This window comes from Ischnura elegans, chromosome 6, assembly GCF_921293095.1.
Source record: "Ischnura elegans chromosome 6, ioIscEleg1.1, whole genome shotgun sequence".
NCBI lineage: Eukaryota > Metazoa > Arthropoda > Insecta > Odonata > Coenagrionidae > Ischnura > Ischnura elegans.
Genome location: NC_060251.1, coordinates 26,647,321 through 26,659,631, shown reverse-complemented (window position 1 = coordinate 26,659,631; position 12,311 = coordinate 26,647,321). Strand labels below are relative to the sequence as shown.

The following is a 12,311-nucleotide window of genomic DNA, read 5'->3' as shown; positions in this document are numbered from 1 at the left end:
TAATGAACCATCCATTGCCTTTGCCACTGGTTTTATTTCTTCTAGAATTCCTTGTCTCAAGAAAACTCTTCTGTTTTCTTCTGATAGATTTTTTGTGTTATGTTGCTCAGGTTGGACAATGACACAAATTATGAGGGCATATTGAAAAGTAAGGTCTTGCATTTTCGGACCAGAGTTGCTAGGCAAAATTTGACAACAGCATTGCAATCCTTGGTTCCCACGCCAAAGTGTAGAACCACCCACGTGGCCATGGCCCACTCAGTTACTGCGTGGCAGTAGTTCAGGATGGAGCTCCAATTCAGCTCCACCACCTGGTACAAACTACGCTCAGCTATTCTATTTTCGAATGCAAAAAAGATTTTTCCGATAGAAATTCATCTTCAGTTAGTGAATGTGTTCGGTGAAAAGTTCATAGACGTCAAAAAGATGCCTAAGTGGTGCCAGGAGTTTTCTGATGGATGGAATAATAATTATAATAATATATTTATTTGCCTGGAGTTCTTAGTACATACATGTTCCATGATATACGGCACGTCAATGTTAAGTTACAAAAAAAAAGACATTTAAGGAAATAATAATTAACATTACCTACACAGAGCATATTTACATGGTTAAATATTCGTCAATAGAATAAAATAAATGCATAAGTAAGAATTCCTTCACCTTAAATTTAAAGCTAGACATTTTTTCCAAGCTCTTAATGTTTCTGGGAAGCTTGTTGTATAGTAGTAGTCCCATGTTTAGGGGGGAGAGGCTGGTTTTACTGGTTCTGATGAACTTTACATGTAAATTGCTAGAGTTCCTGGTGTAGTGGTTGTGAATACAATCGTTGGTAGTATACAAACCCAAATTGCGTTTAGCACAGATGATTGCACTCAACATATAAACACACGGAATTGGGAGAATGGAGAGTTTTTTGAAAAGAGGGTGATATGGAGCTCTAAGGGGTACACTACACATCAGTCTCACTATCTTCTTTTGTATTTTAAAAACTGCATGAGCACAGGGAAAAGGGCCCCAAAAAAGGATGCTATAAATAACGTGGGAATAGAATTCACCATAATATATTGAGATTAGCACATGGTTGTTAATTGTTGACCTAATCGAGCGAACCAAAAAGCACGCTGCACAGAGTTTTCTACGTAGACTGGAAACATGGCTGTCCCAACTTAGACTGCTATCGAGGGTAACCTGTTAGCAGCCAAATGATCTTACTATGGACAGTCCTCTTATTCAGTTTTTAACAATAATTATATAATTTTATAACAATAAATTATGTGCCATATAAAACAGCTGGGAAATAATTGACAGTAGAAAAATTAATTCATTGATTGTGATCTGGAGGTGGGCTGGTCTGTGGAGAGCCTTCTTTTCCAAAGGGTGAATTGGGATATTTGCCCTCAAAGCAAATGGAAACATTTTTGCCAGTACCAGGGGCTGATGCAGCCAGATTGCATTCCCTCTATCTCATCTCTTCTTTCCTCTACTCACCCTCACGATGCATGTTACTCCAAATTCCTCTACTTCCCCTTCCTCCTTTCCCTACTCACCTTCGTTCATCCCACACTTCATGAACAGCTGTCTAGTGGAAAAGTTATTTGCATTTAACCCTTTCGCGCCGGACCTTCGTTGAAGGAAATTCTTCCTCATTACGAGTCTCTTGAAAGTTTTCTTTACTCCTCTGTACGAAGCCTTTCCGCGTCGACTAAAGGCAGTGGGTCCCTCCCTAACCTTTTTTGGACCCAACTCAGAGGGCACCGATCCCTTTCCTCGGCCTCTGTCCCAGACCCTGGAAGGATTAAAAGCCCCTTCCTAGCACGAGTTCGCGGTCAACTGGCTAAAATGTTAATGCAAAATATTTGAAAATATTTGTTGCTCGCACCGATTTTTTTGCATTCAAAATGAATTTTGTGTTTTGTTTCTTAGCGTGCAGAAATTTTAAACGAAGTTCAAATGTTGATTTAGACGGATTTAATGTATTTACTTGTTGTTCTATAACTCCGTTGAGATTAACGTTAGAATTTTGTTTGAAATTTCCATGTGGTCAGCAAAAAAAGATGAATTCATTTCTAGCATTGAATTTCAAAAGTACGCAACAAATATTTTTTTGGAAAACACACTGCAGATAACAGTAGTTGACCGCGTGGAGAGGATAGGAAAGGGTCGACCTGAGCGGCCGAAGATGGGACTGGGCTCGCGCTAAGGCGGATCACAAGGGGCGACCGCGTCCGTGGGTCTATTGTGTCCGCCACGGTCACTTTTTTCGACCTGTGCCGCACAGGCGCGGCATTCGTTGGTTAGGGTAAGAACATTCAGGACGCACTGGTGTGGCATTCGTAGTTGAGGAAAAAAAATCCTCGCCGCACAGGTGCGAGATTCGGCGCGAAAGGGTTAAAGCAATGGATCCCCCTCCTTAAAACCCTTCTTGCTTAAACCCATTTTCCAAGTGGGTATTTCATTTGGTTCTACACTTAGTACTACGTTTTGTAATTTTGTTTAGGTCAGATTTATTTTCCACTTGTAGTTCGTACTTTTCATTTTGTTTGCAGTGAAGTGTACATTGTTGATTGCTTTCATTTTTAGGAGGAACAAGAGCGCATGCAGGAGTCAATGAAGAAGCAGTCTGACAAAGGGAAGGACCGAGATGATGGGAAGGACAGGAAGAGGAAGAGGAGTCGTTCACGTGACAGATCGCATCGTGACCGGGATCGCAGAAGTGATCGAGATCGTGATAAGGACAGGGAACGTGATAGGAGAAGTGAAAAGGATTCTAAAAAATCTTCATCAAAGTCACCAAGACGGTAAATATTTTGATTTAATTATAATCTTTCACAGTGAATACAGTGGAACCTCGATCTATCGTTCCCGCATTTATCATTTTCCTGCATTCATCATTTGCTGTTCCTGGTCCCAAATTAATTCCCATACAGACAATGTCATTTATTCCCTGCATCTATCGTTCCCCAAAGTATCGTTTGAAGATCACGGTCCCGATGTATAATTTTCCTCCATCCATTGTTCGATGAAAAGGAGACTAAGTATTTACAATTTGTCATTTATGGCTGATGAAGACTGACACACTGTTTGAATCTTCCCTAAGAGATGGAACTACCACAGGGAGAAGCTCAGTGCCGTGGGATGGTAACTACGTGGCACATTTCCCAAAATCCTCTATCCCCCTCCCATTAGCCTTCTGCCCACCCCCACCCCTGCGACCTTCTCCTCTTCTCGGAAATCAAGCAAAAAGCTCCAGAGCAAGGAGGGTTCATGTTACGAAGACCATAAATGGTATGCTTCGAAAGAAAACACCAAGTTACAGAAGAATGATAGAAAAAGGTTTCATGCTTCCGCGTAGAATGATAATGATAGAAACGCGTTTCATGCCCCCCTTTTCTCCCCCACTGACGTTTTTCAGCCTACTTGCTTCAAAGTTCCCTGTTTCTGGAGGTCAACTGCTGCATGAGTCATCTATTAGCCCAAATGGTGTCTAACAATGACTTTCGTCAATTGATCTTACACTATTATTGGATTGAAATGTTAGTGATGTGCTCATAATTAAAAAAAGAAGTAGACCAAACACAACATATTTCTGACATTATTTAAGCATTTTAAGGTAGGAAATAGTTGACAAAATATGAGGGGGACTTAGTATTATGGCAGAACTCCATATCGTCATAGCTGACAATGAGCTTCCTGGAAGTTGATGCAGCATTTTTTCCGAAAACAGTTTCAGGTTACAATTTACAAGGTATACTATAAATCTCTCTTGTCACAGTCACCGACGAAGGAATATCTTCTCAGGATATTTTGTTTCTCCCTGCTAGCCATTCAAATTCATCTGCATATCTGGTGCTGCTATATTTAGAAATAAGTGGGTTAGATGCCTTCTCTTTAGGGAAAAAAAATATCGTGGCGCAGTCATATGGTCATGCTTCACCCGCTCCTGTCGGTTCTGCGTTCCATACTTTCCAGTGTGTGTTGACTTCAAACCAGTGAGTGCTTTCAGTTATAGTTTAATGAAGTCAGGTTTAATTTTTATTAGTTTTATTTGTACTTGTCTTACGACGAAGCCCCCTCTGAAGATGAAGGTGAGAGCTTTGAAAGATGAATGCGATGGTGGTTGGCGTAACATGGTGGAACTCCTTCATGATGCACAAAGGTTAAGAAATCCAGAAGTCTTTTTCTTAACCTTTGTGCAGCTTTAAAAGATGGACTGAAAATAATTGAAAGAGAAATGAATCTGGGTGAGAAGCACATGCTTATAGCGAAATGCCTCAGGTTGTCCGCTAGCACATGACAGTAGGAGTGAGGGTAGAGCGAGCTACCTGTTGGAAACAAGAAGTTGGATGAAGTGGGGTATTACATGGGCATGCCGCTGAAGTGGCTTTGATAGATTAGAATATTTACATAAGACAAAAAGCCATAGTAGCGTAAATGCCGAGACTGCATGCAATCTTTTTTTTGCAAGATGGTGTGTTCTCTTAGGATATTTGAGAGGTATCAGTCGAATCAACAATATGCCCAAAGTTTTTCCATAAAATTAAGATATTCCATTAATCTGCTAAATTTCTGTATGCATCTTTTATAGGAAATCACAGTTATTCGTCAAAATCCTGTGCTCCTGCTCTATAGGCAACCTAGTTAAGCATTCCCGCATTGATCATTTTCCTGCATTCATCATTTGTTTTTGTCCATCCCCTTGAAAAACAAAAGATCGAGAATCCACTGTACTTTGTTTTTCATTACTCCATTATTTATTTTCCGCAAAATTATCCAATTTTTATGAAGCCCTGGGCATTAATTCTGGTCATTATTTTTGGTCTGTACAAGTTAAAGAAAATAAATTAGAGGACTTTGCCACCACCATTGTAATAGCTGTATATGGCAAGCTATTTATAATTAGTCCATTTCTTTCCAGGTGAAAGTTTTTTCAGAAAAAGTTTGGAAGCTGCTTTGATCTTCATAAGTTAGAGAAAAGAAAAGAACAATTCAAGGAATAACACAAGTTTTTACTTCTTGTTTTTTCCATTCCAGACATTATGTTTTACAACCGTGAAGGAAGCAAGTATTTTTTCCTGAAATGTAGTAGCTGTGTCTGATTGTTTTTCAGGGTTACTCCAACTGAGAAGGGGGACTCTAGAGAAGGCAAGGAAGAAGCCAATAACCATAGAGAAGATGACGCTGAGTATACAAGGAAACGAGATCGAGATGCTGCTAACTCCCAAAGGTATGAATAAAATCACAATCTGTTAATTTAAACAGCTGAGGACCGGAATCAAATCCGGTAAACTTAGGACCAAAGGTTTTCAGAATCTGGTTGTTCTGGATTTCTGGTCTTCAGCTCGTGGACAAAGGGAGTACATTTTTTTGAGAATTTTTATGGAATAAAACCATAACTTAGAAATTACACATGAAAGGGATTTTAGCATTAATTAGTATAAAAGGCATAGCAAAAAGTACACCACATTGAAGGATGCAAAAAACTTGGAGAATGAGTCTTCAAATCACGATTCTGCAGCATAGATTATACGTGCTTAGTACTGGATGAGAATGAGCAATAAATATATCTGTTTTTTCGTGCTCAATAGCTTTCGTTGATAGAATTCGCCAGCAGATGTTGCGATATCTATCGTTACCTTCCTTAGTCGGACAGCAAATGCTTCTATATTTTGTTAATTAATTACTTTATGAATGTGTTCAGGCTCTTGTGCTTGATATTTGAGATCCCTACGTGTCCCTTCCTAGGTTGTTAGCGTATGCTCATAGTGTGTGCTAACGTCCTACTCGTCCCAGAAAAAGGCTTGGGGAGTGGTGCCACGAGGTAGCAAGTCAAAACACTGCACAAAGGAATTTTCAAATGTTTTGGATTTGAGGTCCTCAACTGTACTTAAAAAAAACTAACTTTTATGTTCCTGTTGACACTCGCACAACACTGTGTAAAATCACGATTGTGACTAACTGATCTGGCTGTGAGTCTAACAAGGCTGGAGCCAAAAATAATTTGCTGTCCGCCAGAAGGAAAAGGGGCAAAATGCTGAAGAGCCCATCTTGCAGGTACATGCAAAAATGGAGGCCTAGAAGTTAGGCATGGATAGCCTTACTGCAACCAATGGTTTTTAAGTTTAAAAGGCAGTGGGACCTGACATCTTTAAAATTTTGTGGGGAGGAGGCTTACTCATTGGCAGTTGTCTATCCGGAGTAGGGTGGAAATGATGTCATTACAATACATTGTTTATGAAGCCTGTGACCACAAATATTACAGTTGAGTATTCTTGATTCGATTACTAGAAATGCTGCCACCCGCCTCACATTTTAATGGGTAGACTAAAGTCACCACTCGCATCTTTATAGTAGAGCAAGTTAGATTTCATGACGATTTGAGTGAAATCACAGCCAGTGTAGAATGTTGAAGTGGTATGTTCATATGAAAACTAAACAAACTCCACAATGACCGCAGATTCTGGTCATCGTCACACGCAAGCTGTAAGGGTCCTTCTCCGGCTGATTAGGGGACTCTATTCTATGAAAAAGGGTGCCAAGGGTCCCTTTTGGTGGTAGCACGCAATATTAAATGAATGCTGCGCGGAGCTATGGATCTATCTCTACAGGAATAAAGGTGTAATTGGGGCTGTTAACGGAAATTTATATTCATGATGGTAAAAATGTACCCATTTCATAGCTTTTCAGTGTAAACCCAGCAAGTGCATGTACACTGTTTCTAAAATTGAGAAGAAATGGATCGCATACATTTTTGAAAACTGATCGGAAGTGATTGAATAATCTGAACTGAGGCTTCCTAAATGTGGCCCCTTACCCGAGACTCTCATTCAGGATTCCCACTCAACCGTGAAAACCTTAAAACCGTGAATTAGCCGTGAATTTCGTCTACCGTGAAAAAACATGGAAATAGCCGTGAATTTCGTCATAAAACCTTAGAACTCTCTCAAACTTGATTGAAGAACTACGATAGACAGATTAAAAGAGAAATCGATAATTCGATCATGTTTCAAGGCCGAGTCAAGTGTAGATGCTGTCCACGCATTTTTCTGCACACGTGTATTCGAAGCGCAATTATTAATTGGTCCGTGTGCCATGACAGTACATTGACCTTAAGCCTGCGATTGGAAGACGTAAACCCTGGCAAAAAAAAGACATTTCTTCACTATCCTGCCACCCTGCTCTCTCCATTTTCCCACTCACACCCTTTTAGCCGGGCATGAATTTTGCTAGCTATGGGTGATGCCATAAGAGGTAGCAGTTTCATTGCTGCGTTTGCATTCAAGGCATCTGTTGTGTTGGTTACATTTTTAGTTAACGTGCAGTAACACACGAAGGCTTCCATAATTTTGCATGCCCCTACCCAGAAGCATTTTGATTTTTGGCATGCCCACTTTTCAGTAATGTTATCTGTATAATGTCTCAAAAAAATTGATTTAAAATATTTTCTCAATGTCAATGTGGGAGAATAAAATTTGGCGGAATTTTTTTCATTTAATATTATAATAAACCATCCTCCATGAATTTCTCCATGTGTCTGCCTGTTTCATATTTCATATGTTTATTTTTTAGTTCCCGGCCAAAGGAGGAGTCTGAGAAGGAGGGGCATGCAGAGCATGAGGCCTCTTCCAGATCACCGTCTCCCAGCCATAAGGAGGGTCGTTCATCCAGAGCTTCACCGTCTGCGGAAGCACCTCCACTTTCACCATCACGTGATCACTCATCTCCAGACAGGAAGTCATCAGCTGATGAAGATGCCTCTGAGCCAGGGAAAGAGAGGTATATTTTAACTTCCTCATTTATTGCTGATCTTAAGTGGTGTAATTCAGCTACTTACTGAAAGTGATGTTTAAGGAATTAAATGAATTTGATGTCAGCCATTGACTGACTAATGTTGATAAATCACAAATTCTGAAGTGTTAATGCACTTAAAAAAGTTTTTCTAAAATTTTGCCCCGGGTTTGTGAGGTGTAAGAATTAGATGCACCTGGGACTGTAGCAGTGGTTTTAATTTTGCTGTTGTTTGAGTTTTTTATGTCAATAGTCTGAAAATTTTAATTCATTACAATAAATAATGGCAAGGAATGTCAGAGGCCATGCCTAAACTACCTATCAGATGTTTTTACCTTCGGAGTTTTTCACGCCCTATGATAAATTACTTTACTTTTCTGAAGACCATTTTATTTCCATTTCCTAAAAATTTAGGCACCCGTTCCCAGACATGTTTAATTTGTTGTTAATGTATTATGATACACGATTTATTTAGCCATGTTAGCTATGCATGTTTAAGTATTCAGGTTCATGTTGCTACTTGGAGAGGGGTCTATCTTCTTGTTATATGAATGCTGAGGCCTCATTGGCAAAAGTAAAGAGGCCTGGCCATGTTGAGCTGAGGATCTTGGGCAATTTAAAGTTTGTGCTTCCTCTGCCGTCACATTTCTCTTGCCATTCTGCGTGGGATGCATGGTAGATAATTTGTGTGGCTTAATTTCAAGTGGGTATCCAAGGACATTATCAGTATTTGTCCCATAGTTGTGCCAGGCTTAAAATGGATGCAATCATGAGAGTAGTTTGTTTGCCCTGATTGTTGATTTTGTGTATAATTTCACATTTATGAGTTATATACAGAAGGAAAATATATCTTTTCAAAAGGTTAAGATAGGGTGCTAAAGGAATACCTATGTTCAATGAGGTGCCACGGAAATTGGAGTATAATGAGAAGTTAATGGTTGTGATCAACTGCGCTACATCCTTCATCTTGCATCTTGCCAAGACAATGGCTGCTGCAACCGTCGCTGCTCCTGCTGACAAGCAAGTAGCTTCTGGGACCCTTGATGCACCAGGTGCCGAGACTGTTGCTCCAGCTTTCAGCACTGCATCCCTTGGCAATGCGTAGCCTCGAAGCTCATCGTTGCTGCATTGGCCTCAGATCTCCCCACACTCCACACAGCAAGGGAGACTGGCAGTTCATCTTCCAGCCAACATGTGCAGCCTTTGCCTGCTGCATTCCCTTCTCAGCAGCCATTATGGCATCTCAGCGTAGGGGTCATAGCATCACCATCTCATCAGTGCTGCACTGGTCAACCGTGGCTGCGAGAGTGACATGCCGATGCCTTGCAGCCGAGGTGGTAGCAGCCAACTTTGCATTGCGTCAGAGTCATTGTCTTGCTGCGCCATGCTGATAAGGGGCTGCCTTCTGTGGCCAAACCTCTCAGGCTGCCTTCCCTCCAGGATATCCTTCAACTGGAACCGTGAATTTCCATTGTTCACCATGATTTTTACCCTTAATAATCTTTCTTGTTATTAATATCTAAATTTGCCTCTTATTTTTGAGGCTGTATTGATTGGTTTTTTCAGAGTCCTTAAAAAAGTATTCATGTGTGGGAATTATGGGTATGCCTAAATCACTATTTGTTACACTTAACCCTTTGTAAATCCTGCTATCTAACTGAATAATGATTTGTTGAATAGGCAGAAGTCTTTGATGCAAAATTGGGGTCAACTTTCACTTTACTAGATGTTGACTTAGAGCATTTTAAGCTTGTTCTATTTTCATTGAAGCCAGGCCATGTAGGAAGTACACCTTCAGGCTGTAGTTCTACTCCCCTAAATGTTGTAAGAAACATAATGAACTGATTATGCAGTTATTGACTTCAGCCTTTCTAACATTGAATGATTCAGATGAAAATCTAAAGTAAAAAAGGAAATTATTTTATGTCGCTTATTGGGGAAGTATTTTACTGAGGGTTTAGTGTCTACTTAATTTCTTTGCATAGTATGTTTTCTCTTTAATACCATGGTACTTAATTTTGGAAATTATGACTTACTAGTATAAATGCTTAACTTTTCTTTGTAAAAATTCTTTCATACTTCTGAATAGTAATACCTCACGATTGAGTAGTACTCACAGTGTATCCCAGTTAATCACCTATGTCATTTGATAACCTGTGATAGCATCATTTTATTTATAATTGATGTATTTACATTTCACTTATCAATTGCTTCTTCAGAAACCCTAGTGGTTTTATTGTGCATTTCAACTATTAAACATGTTCTAAAAGATAACTTAAGCTTTACTTATGACTTGAAAGTATTTCCTTAAGGTAGAGTAAAACTTTTTCACATGTTTATTCAACTATATTAATCATTGTTCGTCCTTTTTGTTTTCTTTTGAGCAGAAAGAGCCCTAGTCGAAAAGGCCGTTCAAGGTCCTCTTCATCTTCATCATCTGATTCACGTGGAAAACACAAGTGAGTTACAATGGAATCCTAGTCGAAGGTTTTTTCAGGGGGGTCATAATTTAAAACAATAAATTCAGATTTGCAATTTTTTAATAGGTTTTATAGTCTGAAATGGTTGTATTGGCTTTCTGTGAATGAGATATATGATTTCAAGGCATTAAAACGTGTTTGCTACTACAGTGGAAGCCCGATTTTGCGAGTGCGGCATTTCACGGGAATTGCGTTTTTGCGAGAGATAGTCTTTGCACTGCCAAATGGCCTATGTTTTACATGTAAAGTAAATCGAATTTAGCGAGGTCTAAAAGTTCCTTCCTCTGTGTATGTTCGGTTTTATGACAGATATTTCTTGAGGGCAATCCACCGCTGAGTAAGCATTAACTATTGTGTTTTGTATTAATTTCAAAATATGTGATTTCAAACATTTTGTAATTCGTTGTATTCTGCTTCGTATAATCAAGAGTTTATTGCATACTAATTTTATTGAAAATGTTATGTTAGAGGGAAAATTATCAGATTTTGATGCTCAGATACTGATATGCTGGTAGTCTAATACCAACCTGTATTGATATCAGAATATATTATTATCTCACCCCTAGCCTGCAATATTGGCCCCAATCAGAAACTTCTTTTGGAAAATCGTCAAGCTGAAAGGGAATTATTGGTTGTCTAAGATGGTCAATAAACCCGTCAGTGGCCACTGCACCCAACACATAAAGTGATATTCAGTTTCTGTTTATTTTATCTTTGCTTCAATAAATAGTCAATAAATTAAGAATGAGAATTAATCATGTGTTTTTTCTCTGCTTTGATTTGCCCTTTCAATTTTCACTTCTCTCTAAAAGTCATAATGCTTAAGGCAAGTGTCAGAAAACTTTTTTTGTCATGGAAACTTTTGGGAATTTCTCTATCACAATCTTCTTTCAAAGATGCTTTTCGATTTTAGGTAAATATTTAATCCAAAACATTATTGATTCGTTCACCAATTGTCACTTAAAATTTGCATTTGAAATTATATGAGACCCACATTAATCCATTTTTCGATCTGTCGCCTCCTCTCTTCTCCTTCTACTCTCTCTCTCTTTTTGCCATAAATGATGTTATATTTTTGCAAATGAATTATTTTTCCATGAAATCAGTTATATTTTAATGACAACATTATGGACGTTAATTAAGTGGTGTCTTCGTTTTAGGCCCACCTATGGACATTTCACATACACATAACATTGAATTGGGTACTTTAAAGCAAAAAAATCTGTAGTGCCGACGAAATGCATGTTAAACACGTACCGTATATGTCTGAATATAGTCCCCCCTTTTTTTCCAAAAATGCCCAAGTTAAAAGTAAAGGGGGGGGGGCAATATTCAAACACATTTTTTAAACTTTTCCCGAAACTGAAGCCTCAAAATTAGGGGGGGGGGGCTATATTCGCAGAAATACTGTTTATTTAAAAAAACATGAAGGAGGATTAATTCATAAGGCCCTGAGTAGTATGTATCTCATATGATAAGTTTCTATTTATGTTGAACATTTTACATAGACTAATATATTGTGAATGCACATTGTGATTTAAAAACTATGCAGCTCTTCCATGTATAACCTTGGTAACCCTCGACAGGTTATCTTTTGGTTTACCTCTATTCCAATTTTTATTCTGTAAGTGTGAGATAATTAAGGAATGAAAGTTGTCATTATTAAAAATTTGTATCTTCCAGTTCTAATCATCATGGCAAGGAGTCCTCGAGGTCACCTAAAGGTCGCTCTCGACGCTCACGGAGCAGCAGTGGGAGCCGCAGCAGTAGCAGCAGTGGAAGCAGTCGAGGATCTTCGCTGGACCGGAAAGACCGTGGGGGCAGTGGAGGGGATGGGGAACGTGGTGGGGAGAAGGGTGGTGGTGGTGCTGGCAGTGGGAAGGAAGAGGACTTCGAGATTCACAAGAAAGAGGACAGTGTTCAAAAGAAGCGGCATTATCGCAGCAATAAGGACACCTCTAGTGACTCAGACGACGAGGATGGCAAAAAGTCTTCTTCATCTCGCAGGGTAAGAACTAAATGACCTTTTTTTTATCATTGTTT

At 39.2% G+C, this 12,311-nt stretch overlaps 1 protein-coding gene across 2 annotated transcripts in view; it reads left to right on the top strand.

Moving 5' to 3' along the window:
* LOC124160211 (serine/arginine repetitive matrix protein 1) overlaps positions 1-12,311 on the top strand; it is a 45,906-nt gene that overhangs the window by 18,372 nt on the left and 15,223 nt on the right. For both annotated transcript variants that reach the window (XM_046536004.1, XM_046536003.1), the window contains exons 5-9: positions 2,584-2,801; positions 5,111-5,227; positions 7,570-7,776; positions 10,176-10,247; positions 11,952-12,276. In XM_046536004.1, the coding sequence (XP_046391960.1) occupies positions 2,584-2,801; positions 5,111-5,227; positions 7,570-7,776; positions 10,176-10,247; positions 11,952-12,276 (939 nt within the window). The remainder of the gene's footprint in view (positions 1-2,583; positions 2,802-5,110; positions 5,228-7,569; positions 7,777-10,175; positions 10,248-11,951; positions 12,277-12,311) is intronic.